This window comes from Phacochoerus africanus, chromosome 2 (genome assembly GCF_016906955.1).
Source record: "Phacochoerus africanus isolate WHEZ1 chromosome 2, ROS_Pafr_v1, whole genome shotgun sequence".
Taxonomy (NCBI): Eukaryota; Metazoa; Chordata; class Mammalia; order Artiodactyla; family Suidae; genus Phacochoerus; species Phacochoerus africanus.
Window position 1 is genome coordinate 267627365 of NC_062545.1, and position 21361 is coordinate 267648725.

General features: G+C 48.1%; 1 protein-coding gene across 2 annotated transcripts in view; it reads right to left on the reverse strand.

Moving 5' to 3' along the window:
• Window positions 1-3265: 3265 nt before the first annotated feature.
• STRBP (spermatid perinuclear RNA binding protein) overlaps window positions 3266-21361 on the reverse strand; it is a 161234-nt gene continuing 143138 nt past the window's right edge. The window contains exons 17-18 of one of the 2 annotated variants that reach the window (XM_047768354.1): window positions 20478-20522; window positions 3266-14558 (exon numbers count right to left, since the gene is read on the reverse strand). In XM_047768354.1, coding sequence (XP_047624310.1) covers window positions 14554-14558; window positions 20478-20522 — 50 coding nt within the window. In that variant the 3' untranslated portion in view covers window positions 3266-14553. Of the gene's footprint in view, window positions 14559-16919; window positions 17880-20477; window positions 20523-21361 lie in introns of those variants that run through there. The other variant, XM_047768353.1, reaches the window with a different exon arrangement.

Sequence of the window (21361 nt, forward strand, 5' to 3'; positions counted from 1 at the left end):
AAACGGTAGTGAGCACTGCAGTCAGAGTGAATCTGGGGATGGGAGATGCGACTAGGTCATCAGGTGGAGGCCGTCCAGGCCATGGAGTTTGAAGGTGAAACTGGAGAGTTTTAAGCCAACTTGCTCTAAAGACCTTTAGGAGTTCCCATCTCGGCTCAGCAAAAACGAATCTCACTAGTATCCGTGAGGACTCAGGTTCGATCCCTGGCCTTGCTCAGTGGGTTAAGGATCTGACGTTGCCGTGAGCCGTGGTGTAGGCCGGCAGCTGTAGGCCCGATTCAACCCCTAGCCTGGCAACCTCCATATGCCGTATCAATCCTTTAGGAGAAAGATTGGGAAGACAGAGTCTGAAGAGAAGTGACAGAATAGAAGGCCAGGTTTGGGAAGAATTCCCGGAGAGTCACCGAAAGTTGGGAGAGGAAGAGGAGGACACAGCAGGCAGATAAACATAGCTGTCAGTGTATGGATTTGAGGCCTTGTGGGGAGCACGGGTTGGAGAGGCTGGAATCCACAGACCCTTAGGAGTGGTGCGGGCACCTCCGCATAGGGCTCGGAGCCCCAACCCCACTGACAGTCGGGTGCCCTGGGCTGTCCTGCGCAGGACAGTGGTTTCACAGCAGCATCCCCCTGGTCTCTGCCTGCTCGATGCCAAGAGCACCCCTGCCCCCGCCACAGTCACTGAAGATGTCTCCAGACTGGGGAAGGTCACCCCCGGTTAAGAACCCCGCCCTGACGCACGGTCGGAGTAAGCAAGGGCTGGCTGGAGGCCTAGAAACTGCCATTCAGGGGAGGAGAGAGGAGCTGGTGCAGCAGAAGGGCCTCGGACCTCCAGAGAACACGCAAGCTCCGCCTCGGCAAGGACAGGACTGGGAAACCTCTGGTGCTCGGGGTGGGAGCAGACTCGGGGCGGGGTGGGGAGTAGCAGGGGAGCCAGACCCAGTGTCTCCAGCTGTGGGAAGGCAGGAAGCAGAAGCAAGGGTACATTTCCAGAATCCTGGCTGTGACGGTAAGTCAGGGACACGGAGGTGATTAGAGGGAGAGCAGCAGGCATGAGGCTTTGTTCTGGAAAACTCAGATCCTGATTCTGACCATGTGACCAGGGCTCTATTTCTTACCTGACTGTGTGAAAAATGTGACAGGCTCAGTGGACTGTCGAGCAGACCCTGTTGAACCTGAGGGCGTATTCAGGGCCCGTGGTTTTTTTTTTGTTTTTTTGTTTGTTTTTTTAATGTAGATAGATAATATATGACTGAGTCACTTTGCTCTACAGCAGAAGTTGGCACATTATGAATCAACTCAATTTAAATTTTTTTAAAAATAGGATAAGGAAAAAAATCATGACTGTCCCAACAGATGTGGGAAAATCTTTTGATTTTAAAAAAAAAAAAAAGCCTCTTGGGGAAGAGGCAGCTCAGAATGAAAGGAAAGAGGCGTCGGCCTCCGAGGCTCCAGGATGCCGCCGCCCCGTCTGCTCCAAGTCCCACATCCCAGTGGCAGTAGCAGCCATGAGAGGAGTGGAGGAGAGAGAACTCCATGGAGCTAAAAGTAAGCCCAGAACCACTCTCAGGTCTGAACTGACCCAGCAGTTGTTGGGACCCACAGGCAGAGGGAACAAGTGGGTGACGCGGGCCCCTGGCGGCCTGGGAGAGTTGCTTGGCCTCCCAGAGCCTGTTTCCTCATCTGTCTGATGGGTGTTGGGAGGGTTATTATGCTGCTTCACTTGCTCAGAGATAGGCCTGATTCTGACCCTGGGATTCAAATCTCCCAAGATGCACTTGAGGGGTGATGAGAAGCAGACAGACCTCTGAGCTTTAGAACAAGACGCCCAAGCTCTGTGTTTCCCTACCCTCCTCCACTTTTGTAGGGTGAAGAATTTGGGCCCATAGAGAGCTTCCTGGCCCTGCGCGCCCACCCGGCTAGGATATTACCCCCATCTTCAGCTCCCAGTGACTGGCAGGGCAGCTGCTTTAAGATGACCACATGGGCAGCAGGTGGATGTCACTCAAAGCACCTCCTTACAAGCAGCGCAGGTAGACTAGAAACCCGGGTTCAAGGCCAGGCCATGGCCTTGGACGCTCACCTCACGTGGGGAGGTCACTGAACTCTTCCTGGTTCTCCCGATTGTGTGCCATGGCTTCAGGGCCTAGCTCTAGCTCTGCGTGTTGCTAGGCCACTGTTAAGCTCTTGACCCTTCCCCTGTGTTCTCCCTCAGTTGTCAGAACACTCCTGTGAGTTGTGACATTATCCCCAGATTTCAAAGTGAGCGTGAAAGACTTGCCCATGATCCTAAGATCTGGGATTTCAATATTTTCTACAAGAACTCACCACCACCTCCACCTTTCTCTTCCAGGGCCCTTAAGCAAGAAAAACAGAGTTTCCTCCCTTCTCTCCCCAGTTTAAACTCAGCAGGTGTTCTCGCACTAGTCATGGACAAGAGGATGTGAGCAGGGTCCTCGGGCAGGGGAGCAGCAAATGGGCTGGCCTGGTCCGCTTTTCTTCCCGTCAGTGTCAGTGCAGTTATGGACAGTGTGCAGGGAGACGGCTGGCCTGCATTAGAATACAGTGCCTTTGCTTACCTGGAGGGCTGGGCCACCTCTGTCCTTCATCCCGGGGTATTTGAGTTACTAGGGCAGGAACCTCATGGGAGAGAAGCAGTAGGAAGAGCTTCAGCTTTGTCCCTATATCTCTGAGCCTTAGTGTCCTGGTGTATAATTTCTGGGTAATGCCAACTCTGGGGAAAAGGTGTCAGGATTTTAAGAGTGAAGTAGGTACGCGAGAAGCACCAGGTAGGAGCTCCTGCTCTGGCACAACGGGATCGGCAGCACCAGGACACAGGTTTGATGCCCAGCATGGTGGGCTAAGGATTATTAGGTGTTGTTTGCCGAACCTGCAGTGTAAGGTCACAGCTGTGGCTCAGAGTGAATCCCTGGCTCAAGAATTTCCATATGCCACAGGGCAACCAAAAAAAAAGAAAAAAGCATCTGGTAAATTCTAGCTTAGGAGCCAGCATTTAGCATCCATGGCTCACCAGTCACTGTGCCAGGGTGCTGGGTGAAAGGTTCAGGTTGAGTAAACTTTTTGCACCATTAGCAGAGGAGCAGAGTCTCAGCAATCGTAAACATGAATGGGAATCAGGGCTGCCTTTCAGAATGAAGGAAAGTCCCTGCCACATGTACTGAGCTGGATCAACAGAGCCAGGAAAATGGTTCTGCACCTGACCCTTTCATTTAGGCAGAGTAAGTCCTGCACAGAACAGTTCAGCCCATTGCTGTTTAAGACAGAAGCTTTTATTTGTAGTCATCCAAATGGGGAAAATGCAACATGTCAGGGCATTACAGACAAATTGCAGCAGCCAGACAAGAGGGCCAGTCTATTGCAGAGTCCAACATGGTGTGAAAGAGCCACAGTGTGGGCGCTGCCTGTGGGAGTCGGGGTGGCAGAGAGTCCCACTGGATGAAGGCCAGGCATCTCTGGGCGAGGCACTGGTGACAGTCCACACATGCAGGCTGCTGCTTCAGCCACGCCGAAGGTTGCAAGTTCAGAGTCCTACAGGGAATCGTTGCCCCAGAGAGGGAAGGACAATCCACGGTGGTCGCATTCTCCAGGGTTTTTAACATAATACACAACGGTTATTGCCAAGGACTTTGCACTGCAGATTATATTATTTACATTTGCGTAGTCAGAAAAAACACCGTAAATAGATAACAGATAGGTATTTTAAGTAGATTTCTAAAAACTACCTTGGCCATCACCAGGCCAGAGTGCGAGCAAGCTACAGCCAGGCGCCCAATGTCACATGCACTCCTGTGCAGTAGGGGAAGGTTTTCTACCCACAACTACACTTGGCCTTGCTTCCTGAACCCCCCAGCCCGCAACCGAGGAAGGAACAGACTGAGCAGGGCCCCCTTCCTCTTTGTGAGGGAAGCCCCTCCTGGAACAGCTGAGGGCTTCAGGTCTAGACTGGCTGCCTCCTGCCTCCTGCCCAGTGAGTTCTGACGGAATGGGTGAGAAAAAGCAAGTCTCAGAGGCCGCTGTCTAGGAATACAGCTGGGCAGGCACATCAGGGGGCCTGGGCCCGGGGCTAACAGGCTGAGCCAGGCGCCAGGACCTTCCCTCCTGCCTCACTCACCCTGGAGGTCCCTCCCCTAATTAGGGCCACCTCCGGAGACCTGGCCTTTTCCTGAAGATGTGACTGAGCCCCGGCCACTCAGACCAAAGCTTCAGCACAACAGGCCAGATGGTCCCTAGTAAAAGGCCTGAGTTCACAAAAACTTTGGGAAAACAGGATAAATGCTGCTCGGGCTGAAGTAAAGGAAGCCTGCCCAAGGCATGTGGCTCCTGACTCACCAGAAGACAAGAGGGACAGAGGCAGAGGGCACCCCCCAGCCCCGCCAAGCATTTCCTGTGCCGCTTCAAGGCCCTGGAGGGGAGGCCCTATGGCAGTTGGAGGCAGCCCACGAGACAGCCAGAGCCACCCTGGGTTTCTGGGAGATGCACAGAGTTAGGCCCTGGTCAGGAGCCATTTGAGAAGCCACCACACTAAGTGGGCGAGGGGACAAGCGGCATTCGGTGTCCCCTCTGCAAAGTAAGGGTGCAGTGTGCACCCTGCCTGACCAGACAAGGCTGCCGAGGTTGGGGAGAGACGCTACCCCAGGAACCTGGCTGAACCTGGGTGCGGCCATCAGCACGGGCTCGGGGTCAGGGCCGCAGCCAAGGGAGCTGGTGAGGTGAAGGACTCAAGGCTCACGGGGTGACAGGAGCAGGTCAAGGAAAGGAGTGTGTCTCGCCACTGACCCCCACCCCAACCAAAGTCCTCAAGCCCTGAGGTGTCTGTGAGGGAGGAGAGAGGCTGGCCAGAGAGAAGGCTGGCTTTGCTCATAAACCACAAGCGGAAAGGCAGCTTTTCAAGCGCCTACAACGCCTCTCCTGATCCATGATTCATTTCCAGAGCAGCAGAACTGTTTGGGTCAGAACCGAGAACCCCTTTCGGAGCACTGTCTCCCTCCCTCAGCAGGGGAATGAGACAAGCAGGCTCAAGCTCCAGAAGCAACTAAGGTGCCTCCCGTGAGGCCAGGGCCACAGTGCAGACCGAGCAGCCTGAGGAAAGGCTTCGTCTGGGCTGGGCCTTCCTTGGTTCTTTCCCTTCCCTGAGCCCAGAAACCTCTAGAAGACACAGTGGTACTCCTGAGAGATGGAAGGTGACGCAGCTACAGCACAGCACAGCCAGGGCAGTAAAGCCCAAAGGCCCCAGATCCCCAAGAGCAAAAGAGCCAAACACGACCCTTGACAGCCTTCACCGGAGGCTTGGTGAGGACAAGCCCGACGGCGGCACTCGGCACTGACGGCAGCTCCCCCAGGGCCCAGGTGCCCAGGGCCCAGGGCAGCACCAAACCGCTCACCCTCACACAGGCCCTGGGGAGGCCGCAGATGAACCTCCCAGCGGCAGGGCCTCTGGCAAGTGCCTCCCCGTCTCTCTCAGGGCTGCCGGCACTCAGGACAGGTCTTTCTCCAGCCCCCTTCCACGGGCACAGGAAGCCAGCGCCAACACCACCCTGCTCGACTTCCCTCTACGTTAGTTAAATGAGAATGTCATGGTTCGTGTCCCTGGAACCTCACCTCATAGGTACTCGGTCCACTGCCTAGAAGCATCTCTAGGGGAGGTGCCGCGGGAAGCAGAGAGCACCGCCCACCTCCACGGAGCGCTGCCCGGGGGCCGCACCCATGCAGCCTGTGCTACGGGCACCTGCCCTTGCAGGTCACAGGCTTCAGTTCTACTTCCCTGAAGGCCTGTCCTGCTGCTGGCCGCACCGTAAAGCCTTCCTGGTGTGTGACTCCATCCTGAAGCAAGAAGAAGCCCATCCCTAGCGGTTTTCACTCTCATACACCAAGGCCCTGAGACAGGTTTCATTGTCCTGCCCTTTTCAGCTGTCTTTGGAGAGCAAGTGAGAAAAGGCCTGAAGCTGGCAGATTGTGCCCGCTCAAAAAACGTGTGGTGCTCACTGGAGCCCAGTGGCCAGAAAAGCCACCCAACTCTCCAGGTCTCCTTCCCACTGGTGGACCAACAGTAACCAACGCCTTGGCTAAAAAACCCAGGCTGAACTGAACCACCTGTAACCACAAACCTGGTCTTTCCCTGCCCCGAGCATCTTTCCAAACCTGAGCACAAGCTGCCACTGGCCCAGAGGACGGAGCCCGGGCTCTGGAGCTGCCTCCTCCTGGGGCTCTCCCAGTTCAGCCCCGGCTTCCTCTCCCCTGGGCCCCAACAGTGCCCACCCCACCCTCCATACCTGAGGTCCTGGGTGAGCATGCACCCTCCTCCCCCACTGCTCACAGGACAGGTGCTCAAGGAAGACAGATGGGAGGAAGCGCCCAGGCCGCATTAAGCCAGAGGCCAAGTAGTCTCTGCCGTCTGAGGCAGGGACCAGCTACATGTGGCCCACTCCCCATCCGGGATAAAGCTGTTGGTTCACAGCCACACTTGTCTGCTGCTCTGGGGCCACGACAACAAAGTGGAGTAGCTGTGACAGAGCCAACAGGCCCCACAGCCTCAAAGATTTACTACTGGGACCTTTTCACAAAGTTTAGCGACACCAGGTCTAAGGCAGTGTTCCCAGAGATTTCCACACTATGACACACTTGGTGATGTTTGTGTGGCCCAATGGGCTTAAGAGACAAGGCCACTCCTAGAGACACCTGGTCCTCCCAGAGGTGGACGGGCTCAGTGTCTCAGTGCACCCTAACCTCAGGGCTCTGACCTAAAGGCTCAAAACCACTGCTGCCCCGACAGAGCCATAGAAATACAAACGTGCAGAAACCCACCTAACCCTCTGCGGGTCCCCTGCCCACCTGTTCAGAGCCAAAGGTGGCAGCACAGACAGAAAACTAAGGCCCCAAGCTAATTTCCTAGTAATCTAACACTTTCACCTTTCCCCCTCCTTTAAATGCTCTGTAAAGCAGTATCTTCCATTGGCTAAATAAATAAAGACCCTGCCCTACGGATGTTGAATCCAGTGAGCTCAGCTCTTGCGCAGGTAAGGAAGCTCTCACTACACTGCTTTTTCCAAAAACAGGAGGCCTCTGTGCTCAGCGCCTGCTCCCCCTTCCTACTGGAAGCTCAGCAGAGCGGGAACTCAGGGAAAGGGCAAGATGCTGACCAGCCAGCCCACAAACCTCTGTCCCTGCAAGAAAGCCTTCCCAGGGGCACATGACAAAGTTGAGCCCATCAAACCGCAATTCCTGGCCCAATAGAGACGGCCTTGAATTCCTCTACAACCCCTCTCCCCGCCCCCCCCACGTGCCCATCCTGGCCCCAGGCACCACTGTCCTCAGTCACCTACAGCAGCCCTGGTCCCTTGCTGAGGGTGGGGTTCCTGTGGTCCCCTGGCCCCCACAACCTCCTGCTCTGTCCAGGCGAGGAGCCTGGACTATGAAGAGATGCCTCTCCTGCCTCTGACCCCTTGGCCACCGCCCCATCTGCCTCCTTCATCCCTCGTCGGGGTATCTGCAACAACAACCTGTCTCCTGCCTTTGGTCCTTCCTTATCCAACTGTCCAAAGCAATCCTCAGACTCCTCTCGCCATTCTGGAAGACGGAAACCAGTAAAGGGCCCAGCACCTGAGGCCCTGCCCCATCCCATCTGACACTTCACCCTCCTAACCAAACCGGTTCCCAGGTCCCGAGAAGGCCACTCCCTTCTCTGCACGCTGTGCCCCCTCCTGGGGGCCTCCCCTGACCACTCTGTGGGCAAACTCCTGCCCAGCTCAGATGCCGGTCTCTAGGGAAGAACCCCCATGTCACTCTAAATCGCTCAGTCTCTTCACAGGCCTGGCTCCACTCCGGGACTGAGTGGAAGACCTTCTCCAAGCACAGGAGGAGGCTCTGGTCCCATTCCAGGCCCTGAGTGTTCCCCTCCCCCTTCCCAGGCTCCGTCCACCTTCCGTCTGGCATTTTCTTCAACTGCCCCTCCTCACCCAGCACAGCCTGGCTGGTGGCAGGTGACAACAAATGTTTGTTACATCCGTGTGTCCAGAGAAGGGAGACATGGTCTTGGCAGGGTCAACGATCACATCAGCGTTCTGTGCAGACCAACATCCTGTGGAAGGACCTCCTCTGCGCCATCTCAACAGCTGGCTTCCGGCGTAAACACTGCCGGTGCCACGGGCTCCCTTCTCGCCACACCCCGTGCGAGGCACATGTTAGCTCAAATTGCCCAGTCAGGCTTTATCTTTTCTCATCTGGAACCACATACAACAAGTAAATACAACCCTTTAAAATAGCTGACAGAAGGGTGTGTGGTCGGTCTCCCCTTCGCCAGCCTCGCCCTGTCTCGTTTTGAGGTGCTCTCAGCTTTCCTGAGTTCCTCAGGCGTATGCCACCTTCCATATTGGGTGGAAGGCGTGCTCTCCTCCTGGGTGCTGGCCTCCCCCAGGCACAAAGGACGTAAGAAAGCTGAGCAACTCCTGAGACCGTCTGCAGGACGGGAGAGTCAAGTGAGACCCTGCCTCCGTGCTCTGGGCGAGCACCCAATGAAGGCCTCACCAGACACAGACGGCAACCAAAACCCCGGTGAAGCTCAGGGTGAAAAAGCACACACCCGGCCCCCCCCCCGTCCAGCACCTGGGCCTCCCTGATGGCAATCACTGGCTCGCACTTGACTGCAGGTTCAGTTGTAGCACAAGAAGATGGGCTGTGGACACAGACCCTGCCGTGTGGCCAGCAAACAACAAACAGGCCACTCGGCCCCAAGCTGGGCAGCGGGTAACCTTGCCCAGGAGCCAGCCCAGAGTCCTTCAGAGCAGCCAGAGAGGAATGAGCCTGAAGTCGGCTTTCTTTTTTTTCCCATGGGATGGGGGGTGGGGTCAGGGAGAGAGAAGCTGGCTTTTGTGTGTTTTCTTTCAAACCTCACAGGATATATTCCAGAAGTCTGGAAGAAGGTTAAGTAGAATGATTACACTGTAAAGAGGAGAGAAACAGCTGCGGAACAGTTTTGGAAAAGAGGATAGGCAGCAACCTAGACTGTTAACGCCAACCACCAGTGGTAAGCACAGCACTATCAGAATGGGTGGGCTTGGCCACTGACTAGCTGTATAATTTGGGGCGAGTCATTTTGTCTAAGCCTCTATTTCTTCATCTGTAAAAGGAGAAAAAATCTAGATCCCACAGTTGTGGTGGTGTTCAAATCTCATCCCTAAGAAAGGGATTCTGTTAACTCGAAAAACAGTAGAAGAAATGCCATTTCTTCTGTGTGGTTAAAAACCCACTTATTAGGAGCCACAATGTTTTGCCACAAATAAACTAGGTGGTTTGGAGAGGTTCCTTGGCTTCAATTTTCTTGTCTGTGGTGTGAGAACAACCAGCTCTGCATTGCTGCTTCTCTGAACAGGGACTGTTAGGGCGGCGGCTACAGGCACGGGCAGGAAAGGGCTCTACACGCACAGGACCAGTCCTCCCGCACACTGAACGGAACAACCTGGGTTTAAAAGGAGGTTCCTTCTTCCTGTTGCCCTCCAGGATTAAGGCGGGTGGCTCAGGAAAACTGCCACAGGTCATGGCGACGTGGGGTAAGGCAAGTGTATCTTTCCCCACACCCCCTCCGCCCTCAGCAGAGTCCCAAGGGGCACAAATTGGCCAAGGAGCTGGGGCGCAGCCAGCAAGCAGAGCGGCCCAGGTGCAGAGATTTCACAGACCTTGAAGCCATCCAAGCAGGGCTTGCCAAACAAGGCCCGACCCAGAGGGAAGCCTGTGGCTCCAGGCTGGCAGCCTTCCCCAAGTCCAGGGGACACTCCCAGCAAGCAGAACAGGCCAGTGCAATCAGCCCCTGATCCCATCTCTGCTCAGCACTTGCCCTGGGCCACCTCTCAGCACCGACACCCCAACCTGGGGCTGCCCTCTTCCTTGGACCCGATGAGCCAAGCCTCCCCCAGTTTTCCTTCAGCATCTGGCTCCCATCTTAAGACATCCCCATCCCCAGTCTCGGGCCAGAGAGCGTGGACTCAGAAAGCATTAGCTCAGTGAAGATACACACCTCCACTGCTCCTCGATATTCAAACAGAAAAACAAGCTTCAAATACAAAAGCTTCCTCTGCTTATACAGCCACACCTGAGCCTTCCAGTCTTGTCATTCCTATTTGTTAAGCTTCTCCAACTGCTCTAAAAGAAAACAGCCTTATTTCAGGCCAGAATATCTGGTCTAAAATAACCTCAAGTCCAAGCCTAGACTCTAGCAGATGACCCTAGGACTGGCTTGGGCCTGTGAGCTCAAAAGAACGCGTGGCCGCATGGCCCCTGCTTGTGCTCAAGCCCTTTTCAGCCCTGCCTCACTGCCTGCATGCCACCTTCCTGTCGCGTGACACGCTTCCTCCCCTTCTTCCCACGTTTAATCCACCGTGTGGTGCAGCAGGGAAAGGCCTTGGCACTGACCAGAGCTGGGTTTCACTCCTGACCCTAGCACTTAACTCTGAGCCTCAGTGTGTTCACCTGTCAAATAAGAATAATACCACCTCCAAGAAGGCTAAGTAAGAAAAAAAGTCCAAATGCCTGGCACACACAAGATAACAATTTTAGCATCTTTCTTCCACCCCTGCTTCTTCAACCTACTGCTGCCCACAGCACAAAATGACCCAAACTGAGGGCCACTGTTAATCGCCTGGGACATTTAGCTGACATCTGAATACAGAACTGTACAAAAGGATCAATGCAGGAGAAACCAAAACAAAGGAGAGAGACTGGATTTCCAGGCAGTGCTAAGACAACACCTGTTAACCTCCCAGGGGCCATAAGCAGCAAAAAGATGACTCAGGACCACACCTCCAGCGAGGATATGCTAATCCGACTCTCCAGCTGCCTGGGCAGATGGTGGCAACCTCCACACCACCCACCAGCAGAGAGAGCCATTTGCAGAAATAGCAAAGTTCTGCCAAGAAAGACCCTAAGACCCTCCTTAGAAGGACCAGGTGATTAAGATGTTAACCGAGGGATCAAGACAAAACAAACAAAAGAACCCCAAGGCCTTGGCTAATGAGGTAAGGAGTCCATCAAAGAGCTACAGCTGAGGAATGGGGTCACTGCCAGGATGTGACTTACACAAATATTTTTTGAAGGAAAGCCTCTTGACTACAATGCAGATCTTATTTGCCTTAAAGGTAACACTTAATCCTTACCTATACTTTTTATAACCTCGGAGCATCACAGAACTCAAATCTGTATCCCCACTCGGCTCACCTGGACCAGCAGAGAGGGATGTGGCCACACACCTTTCTCCAGATGCTCCTGAGGTCCACGCAGACACGTGAGAGCCAGACGGACAGTAAGATGCTTACCCTTTATTCAGTCCAACCATCTACTCATCTTCCCTTTTGCTGAAAAGCAACTTCCCAACTGTGTCTAGAGAGAGAAATGGGTAGACGGACAGAGACTGGTGGAGGGATAGACAGATAGGTTTCTTTCTAAGACTGACAGAAGGGAGGCCTTATGCAGTGTGAAGCACAGATTTTTTTCCAAAGTGCTGCAGCTAACTGGAAGAGGGACGCGCAGGAACGATATTCAGAAAAGCATCTGAGGCAAGAGCCTTCCAAGCATGCCAACCAGCCTCCTCTCTCTTCCATGGTTTAAGACAAATACAGGTTAGCTCTGAATGTCAGACTCAGGGGCTAGCTGTAATCAAGGACACACTTTTTTCTCACTAACACACTGGCAGGAAATTTAGGATTGGCAGGTTGATATTCTAAGCTCAGCCCCTTTGAAGTTCCAAGCACGCCTAAATCCCAAAGTATTATGAACCCCTGACAACAGGCTGTCCAAGGAGTAACTACTTCAGCAGAAGCACAAGCATCTTCCTGCAACAACCATGTGCAGCAACCTCCCACACCAACTCTCACCGAGGGTTTGCTCTGTTTCCTGTCTGAGCCCCCCCGCCCCCGCCATGCTAGGAGTCCTCTTTCCCAGAGCCCAGGAGCACCCCAAACCTGTCAACACTAAGAGATCCACGAAGCTCCCCCAAGCAGGCCATGCACCTGCTTCTCAACTCCTGCCAGCATAGCCTTGCCTCCTGCATCTATTCTGTCACCTCAGCCAACATGGTAAGAACAGTCAACATTTACTTGAGTGCTTACTATGTCCCAGGTACTATTCAAAGTACTCTGTGTGTTAACTCATCTAAATCCCAGACCCCAGAGGAATTTGCTGGAGGAAGAGAAATATATTCTGGCCCAGATTCCCACATGGTTTCTACTTACTATTTCTAGCTGTGCTGTAAAGCTTACATAACCTAATTTGCATTATGGTGCTATTTTTAAAAATCTCCAAAGATCACTGCTCCAAGCATCAATGGAAGCTGTTACCTCTTACCTAAAATGATAATGTGGGAAAGGATATCTATTCTTACAACTAACTCGACTTCAATTCTTGACTTAAAACAGACTTTCTGGAAGCTGTTATCAGGAAAGGAAGGGACTTATATAAGAAGTACAGGCTCTGCAAATAACTGTTAGAGAGAAACACATCAATACTGAAACTCACCTCAGTGTAGACAGTTTCTTGGCTTTGCAGGGTGTTATTCATTTACCACCCATCTCCCCTCCAGGAGACCTCCTAGTAACACTGAGGCATCTCTGGTCACTGGACGGCAGTTGCAGAGTACAAGTCTGAATACAACAGAACCTTTCTTGCTCTGGATTCAGAGGGACCACCCCTACCCCAGCACCACCACCAGGGAGGCACCTGCAGACGCTGAATGGGAGCTACAGCAAGACCATTCACGGAGCAGGCTGTTTTCAGATTTAACTGCTCTTAAAGTCCCTAATTTCTAGGGGCTCTAGATTACCAGACATCTAACAGTTGCGGGGGAGGCGGGGGGGCGCCTCTAACTCACCACTGAAGATGTATTCCATTGCAGTTCCTTATGAAGTAATAAGAGAATGATGGATTCTAAGTGTAAAATTCCCTTCATTAGTCATCAAAAAATGTGATCAGTTTTTAAATTAACCGTTTTTGTTCTCTGCTATACTATACAAACTGCTTTATAAAAGGTATCTGTTACTCATTTCATTCAGTTCACTTAAGTGGAGAGAGGTCCATGAACATAAACCAGAGTTGGAAGTATTTCAAATGAGTGAATTTCCAAATGAGATCCATCTCAGTGATGTGAGAGAGCCCATATTATTAAATTATTTATAAATTAACTATTAACTAAGCTAATTATCTTCTGACACTGCTAATGCATTGTCTCCCACCTAGGATATTTACAACAGGCCCAATTCCACCAACAAGGAGACTCTCCAACTTAAAATGCTTCCACCAGGCAGAACCTGTTTCACTAGTACCCAGAGAATCACCTGGCACATGAGGGGCACCCGGCTGTTTGACTAGGACGGGAATGTACGTGGTACTTAGTCACTAGATCACATACAACCTGCCAAAGCCACACATTCAACATACGTACAGACTCTGTATGGGAAAAAAGTCATTCCGGCATCCTTCACAGTTAGTAATAAAGAGAAAACTGCTACTTAGAGACAAATATAAAACATAAAATTCATTTTAATCTCTATATACATCAAATACAACCTTAGCACAGAACATCTAACACATGTGAAATGCATTTATGGGATACACTAAATGAAGCAAATCCTTATTAGGATATTTGACCTAACCCTCCTACCTTTTAAATGAATTCTACAATGGTAGAATCTGGTGGGAAATAAATCATCTAACTAATCTAGAAAAGACAGATGAGTTGCCTTGTCTATTTGGTCTCTGCAGACTGGGTATCATCTACCATTCTGAGTCTTGCCAAAAATTGGTTCTGCAAATACGTAGGTTAACTCAATTATATATTTTTTCCATAGTTACCTTAATATTTTGGTTTTTTTTTTCATTTTCTATTGCTTTTTTTTTTTTTATGGCTTCTTGCTGCTGTTGTATTAGGGCATACAACACAGATCAGAGATAATTCATTTCTCAGAGAAGGTGCTCTCCTTGAGAAATTGGCACTTTGATCCTTAGCTTATGTAAGAGCTACACGCAAATGGATCCTATCAGCACTGTTACCACCTTGCTGCTTATGAAATTCCAGCACTTTGGCCAAAAAGAGTGCCCTGATGTTAAAATCTTCTTAGCTGAACACTTCCCACCACTGAATTCTTTTATTGAAACAGATTCGTGTACGTAACTCACATATATGTTACATCGTAAGTTTCTCTACACGTACACACACTCAGCAAAAGTGAAATATCTCTCTTGAATAGAAAGTAATTACAAGGGTATTAAAACAAATACTGAAAATGACTATTTTACACTTAGATCATAAAAACTTACGTGATGACATAAGACCTAAGAGATCAAATACATCATATGAGATTGTCATTTATGCATGTTGTGTTCATTGATTTTTAATTTTTTCTTTAATCAGAAAATAAAAGAGCTTACCTTTGCATACTGAGACCACAGCTTACAGTCACTATATCTCAGCCTATTTTATACAAGTGATATGGCTACGAAGGTCCGAGGAGAACGAGAATAAAGTGAGATAAACGTGCTGAAAACTGCTTAAAAGTATTAACCTGAAATACACAGAGGGTCCAACACCAGTTTTAAAAATATATTAACGAGGTATTTCCCAGCTCTTCAATTAATAACGGTGACTGACTGATTCATGATTTTCAAACATTCACCCAAATTTTTAAAAAAGAAGAAAAGGCCAATACCAGCAAAATCTATCAGTGGTTTGTTCCCCAGGTTAACAGCTTGGGAGAGACTGCAAATGACTGGAGGCCCCCTCGCTTCACTGCACCCCGCACCGCACCTAGTCAGCATGAGGTATGTTGGGAATCTACTGGACCAGTTACCTTGGACAAGAGATGGGGTGCTCCCACAGCCCCAGCCAACACGGGCTGCAGGCCACATCCCTGGCTGGGTGCCAGCCCCCATGCAAAGAATATGGCTTCAAGGAGGCCCCCTATCTCTGAGGATTCATAAAAGCACTAACTGACGCAGTCAGGAATGCAACTATTCAATTTATGTGCTAAAAAATTGTAAAAACTGTCAGAAGGTAGCACAGCTCACCACTAACTCTAAGTTCTACACTGGTCTGTAGACTCCTTGACAAGAGACTAGGCTAGGAGGGGTTAAGTAGATCAGGATATTGCTAGGTTTCCCAAGGAAAAGTTTTCAAACAGACACCGTGGCTTTGAATAAAGTATTGCTCTTCTTTAAATTACTCAGTCACTGCTTTCCAAAAGGAGGTGTCAGAGTGCTGTGTCTGAAAGCTGGAAAGCCTCAGGGGGTCACATTGCTCTTAGGACCAAGACACAGAAATTGCCATTTCAAGCCAGACAACCTGATGGTTCTAGAAGTCAGAGAAGAAGTCTTGAGGGCCCAAGTGAATAATAAATGGTGCGACGCTCAGAGGCTGGCAATAGGGGCTGTCAATGAAAAAACCACCTACAGTGGAGAAAAGAGCAGAGAAGCAAAACTTTATGTTAATTTCACAGAATTTGGTGAAGCCAAAAGCTTCATTTATATTTCTCTGCTCTTTCAGCTGTAAGTGGAATTTTCATTACAAAATGGAGGGGTGGGAAGGGCAAAAGGGGGGGTGGGGTGGGGGAGGAAAACACTTAATTCATTACAAAATTTAAACAGTTGAACTTGCATGGTTACCACTTCTAACAAAGGACTGACAGCTCAATTATTTTAAGTAAAGCAGAGAAATGTAAAAGTTTGCAGCAACTGGGCAGGTTTACAACATGGTTAGTAACTTCCAACAAACAACGAAATTAAAAAAAAAAAAAAAGACTTGGTAGAAACCATTTGAAATGACTGCCATCATGTTGGAAAACAGCACAGCTCCCTTTTCACCATTAGAGAGGGGTTGAGTTATGAAGCTGAGTCAGCTACTTCAAAAGAATTTTCTAAAGAGCAATCTCCAGAGAGATTCCAACTTGGAATGCAAATTTGACAATCAATTTCAAGTAACAATACAGGTGCAGCTGCCAATTAATAGTATTCCACAAACAAAGAGGACTATTGTAAATATTTAATTAATAAAAACTGGACACTACCAGCCATGCTTTTTCTTCTCAGTGATGGCTCTGTTTCATCCATAGGTCAGCAAATGAATCAATGAAACATGAAAACTCCCAGCTGAAATGGGCCCTCTTGTGTACATCTAGCCACTAATGCACAGGATGAGAATGGTAAATTCACAGCTGCTTCCAGCAAGTGATGAGGTTTTATTAAAGTATCACCCACCACTAATAAAGACAAAAGGTCAAGGAGCAAAAGTAACAAACATGACATGAGGTAAACATATCCGTATCTGAGAAGGAATGCTAACATATGTTTTAAACCGACCATTTCATCTCATTTTAGTGGTCCCAGAGAAATCCGGTACATAAATATGCCGTATTTGGTGAAGCCCATTATCAACAATGGGCACTGTTCAATTCCAAAAAAGAAAAAAAAAGGCCGAACTGAAGAAACAAGAGGAATACTAAAAACGTACATTTCTAGGACACAGCGACTGGTAAATATCAACATGGGACCACACTGTTGCCTTCATGGGGGTGAGTACCTTAATGAAACCATTACCTTCTAGTAACATCATCGGCTCTCCAAACAAGGTGAGAATGCAAGTGGAAGACTTAGGTCTGTACCCTTTACAGAACAGAACAATGTTACTAACTGATCATTTTTCACCAGCTTAGTCAGGTGTCTTAAAAATAAATGCTGACCCATGGCTGAAACCTGTCACTTTTCACAGCAGCACTCAACAAGAACTGGGACAATCGAAGAGCAAGTTTTTATGGGGACCCTGTTGCTGCTTTAGATTCTGATTTAATTGAAGAGGATCTATCTGCATGAAAAAAGCCAGGGAGTGAACACAATATCTTACAGAGTGAAGAAGGCCACAAGAACAAGAGAGGGTGATTGACCGATTAATTTATTACTTTTTAAAACTTGGAAATTCGGAAACTAAAATAATCACATTCCTCCTTCCCCATCTCTGGGTAGTGCCATCATTTTAAGAAGCAATGCTCAGATAACAGAATATATACCTTTATCACAGGGACGCCCTTGTACGGCAGGAGTACAAAGGGCTTACAGAGTAAGGAGACTGGCTCTAACTAACAAGCGCCTTGGCTTTGTTTTATCAGTTTGCTCACAAATGAATGGGTTTCTAGGGCAAAGTTATTATTAGTTTTCAATTTATAATTTGATACCAAAACATATCAAAAATAATAAGCTAAAACAATATTCAAACCCATATTTTATTGGCTTTAATTACACACTTCAATATTTACAAAGTTAAAGTTTAAATGAAAAGTTTCTATTGTGTTAAAAAAAATAACTACAGCCCGAATTAAAGTGCCCTGGGGCAAACACATATCCCTCAGCTTAGCATCAGTGACTGCGTCAGGAACCAGGCAGTACTCTGTGTTACAACAAAGCAGTTTATTTGTGATCAGTGTGTGAGACTCTATACATCCTTCACAAATTTAATTTTACATAATCTGATACTCCTCTTAAACTTTGAACTGCTAGACTTACTTCCCTAGAACAGAAGGGCTGGTATAAGTTATTTTCCGGAAATGAGGTACCGTTTCACAGAACTAGTTTCTTTTGTTGTTTGTTTTCAAGTTTTAGAGAACTAAATTTGCATTTGTTAAAATCAAAAAGTAGGAAAGATGTTCTTTTACAAATAATTTTGATCAAGTATGTGTTCAAAGAAAGCAGGATAAAAAGGCTTTTTCTCTAACATTCTGAATGTACTGTTGTTGTTCAATAGGAATTAGCTTCTGTCATTTGCTAAAAGAATGAGTAGTGGGGAACAGGATATGTTGGGAATTTCATAACAGGTAACAGAACCATTCTCTTGGGTAAACCTACAGAGGGGAAAAAAAAAAAATGGAGAGGACTCCAAATAAGTTTAATAATCCAATAAAAATTTCAGGAAAAAAAAAATCTTACAGTAATTATCATTAACCTTTTCCAGATTAGTCAGTTAACATGTACCATTTTGGAAGAGGCCCACAATCTTTAAATTACTCTTAATATTTTGATAATATTTTCCATTCAAAATTAAGATGGCTGCATCATAGGAAGAATGACATTCACAAAGTGATTTCATTTGAGTGAGCTGCTCAAAAGCAATGCTATTGATTAAAATTCTAAAGTGACTCTCAATTTGGCACATCACATATTATAGGAGAAACAGGGATTGTCAAGATTCACGGCACAGCTTTCTGCGCAGGCCTTGGCTCCACAGAACAACAGTTCCAACTGGAGTCGTGACCAGATGTTTATCTTAATGGCTATTGCCAATATTGGCATGGCAAATCTGGAAAGATTAATTACTTTCTTAATTTTGTAATTAATGAGTTCTTGTGGCCTCGCAAACTTCTGCATACTCAAGCATGATTTGAAATATGCTCCTTATTTCTATTCTAATATTTAACCTATGGAGAAATCACAAAGCAGCAACAGCAGGTATTCGAGAGCACCAGATGATCAGAGGGAAATTACCCCACATGCAACAGCTTTACAAAGGCCAAAAGACATATTTACCTTACAGCCAAAATAAAGCATCGTTTTAGTAGATTGGCATCACAGTAACATTGAAAAACCAAATCTTTTATGTGAAAAATGGGGGCATTAAATTTCACCAGCTTTGGAAGTCAGTTATATGGCACATGGAAGAGAGGAGCCTTCTGAAGAGGGGGCTCAGAGGCCGCAAGGTGAAAGTATAATGTTAGAGGAAAGGGAAGAACAAGAGAAAAAAAAAGATTGAAGAAAAAATGCGAATGTAGCTTACAGCCTAGATACACAGGATTTTACCGGAAAAATTAAGCTCTAGCAAACCTCAACAACAGAACATGGGACTCGCCATGTCTGAAAGGAAGACAGAGACTTAAGGACCTGCCCTACGAGGCAGACGCTTGGGCTCTCACCCAAGTCATGTTATGATGGGTCTAGTGAGTCAAAATGTATTTGGATAAACTGACCAGACTGAATCCACAGGAAGGATGAGGTGGTCAGGATATCCAGTTGGCTGAACGGTAAAAGCAAATGGCCAAATCAAAAGGAGCTGGAGAGCTTTGCATCTAGAAGAAATTCTACATGAGGCATGTTCTTGACTGATCCCCAGTTCCTCATCACCCCTATCTAAGGACATGGGGGACTAAGGGGAGGCCCTGCCCAAACCTGAGTGTGCCAGAGGGACATTCGGGAAGGAAGAGACTCCACACTCCACACTCCGCCTTAGCGAAAACTCATCCCAAATGCATGAGCCTTCTAGCTTCTCCACATCTTGCCAGGACATAAACTATCTTAATGGGGAAAGTGGTCAAACTGTCCACTTTCTACTTATTTCTACCGTTGTGAAATCAGATGAAGCTTCAATGTAGCAGTGTCTTAAAGACCCATAATTTTCATCCAAACAAAAATGGAAAAGCTGATGCATGAAGAGAAAAAGCATAATGAAAGGTCTCAGGCTTGTGTGGAGGATGAACGCCACCAGTAGCAATACAGTCAAGGTCCTTCCCTTCTGAGTGTGTGCACACCCAGCCTGGGGTCACAGTGGTGCAACACACTCCTGTGTGCACATGCACACTCTCGTACTCACACATGTTCTCTTGCCTGTATGCACACGCACATGCACACACACATGCTCTCTTTTTCTCTCATGGACAAACCTCCTAGAGATGGCTGATTCTATCCCGTGTAGCACCCGAGTTAGGAAAAATGTCTAAGACAGCATATCACTGACTCCAAACCTATTGCCTCCATTGCCACATAAACCTCATTCAAAAGTTATCCAAAGGGCCACTGAGGTTCATTTCTGCATTTGCCTTTATTTTTTATTTTTACAGCTACTGCTCTAAAGACAGTAGGGACAGATGAACTACTGCTGATTTCCTCACTTGTACTATATCATCTCTCTGCAGTACACACTTCAGTAACACTGCTGGTGACACACCCTCGTCACTCTAGGACCTGTTTACTCCACCTCTAGAGCAAAATTCATGGAAAAGGATGACAGCCAGCCACAAATTTGAAGTGAGCACTTCCTATCCCTAACTCAAATCACCTGCAGTTCACACCGTTTCAAACCAGAAACGTAAATGTAGCTATATAACCAGCAAGCAGCTAAGCTAGAAACTGGGGATGGCCCTTCAGTAGCCTTTGAATGGAGTGTAAGTTGGCTGTAAGAAGAACTACTTAAAATATTTAAATTCAATATGGTCAGAAACAGGCAATTAGAACAAGCAGTCCCTCAATCAGGCAAAGCAGAGAGAAGAGCAACTCCAACCAAATCAAGAACCACAAGGTTGTGGCATTTTTGAAGGGAATTTAAGTTGGGTCACTAGAATGAATAGGTCTGAGATCCTCCAATTCATTTAAAGAAACCCTAGAAACAAACTGTGCTTTGGATGCTGTGACAGAGTGGCTAAGAGGAGAAATCAGAAAGATGGTGTACATACCATAGGCAGGGGCAGCTGTGCTGTAACCATAGGGTGTTCCATAGCCTGGTGCAAAGAAGAAGAAAGCCCATCAGTCCAGGACAGGGGGCAGTCAGCACTGGCCCATTCACAAGTTACCACCTGGCCCGGCACCTTGGGCCCTAAGAACTTCTTCTGAATGTTGGCCGAATGAGAGTCCTTTCCAGGACAGCCCTAATCTACCAACCCCTCCATGTCTGTGTAAAATGGAAGCTTTTTACTGTGGCCTCACCAGGCCCCCCCGGACCTACCAGAATATCTTGTTTCACTACACTTCCCACACTGTATTATCATTACTGACTCCTCATCTGTGTTCCCCGCTAGAATGGCAGAGACTCAAGACTCTTACATCTTTGCATCACTTGAACCCAGCAGAATGTCTGGCATACAGTCACCACTCATTAAATATAATTTGCTCAACAAAAGAATACTGAGAACCACTCAAATTACCAATTTCTCAAAGTTGGAAAATAGAAATTAGTAAGTCTCTTTGCAGAAAGCAGTAACAGAGCAGGCCGAAGCCTCATATGACACTAGAGGGCCCACAGATCAGGCATTAAATAGAGTGAGATCCATGTCTTAATATCTGAATCCAGGGCCCCAGCACAGGGTCTCTCAGTAAACGCTGGCAAAACTGACATTAATATCTGGTGCCTATGCAAAAGGCTCATATTGTCACTAAAAACAAGTACAAAGAACACAAAAGTTTTTGAACCAATTAGTTCTCGCTCTAGTTTCTTACATGCCCCTAGATATTTAACTTCTGAGCTGCCAAGTTCATCTGTAAAATGGGAGATCTTCCAAGCTACTTTATAGTGTTGGAGGCATTAGAAACACTACGTTAACAGAAAGGACAATCTAACAGT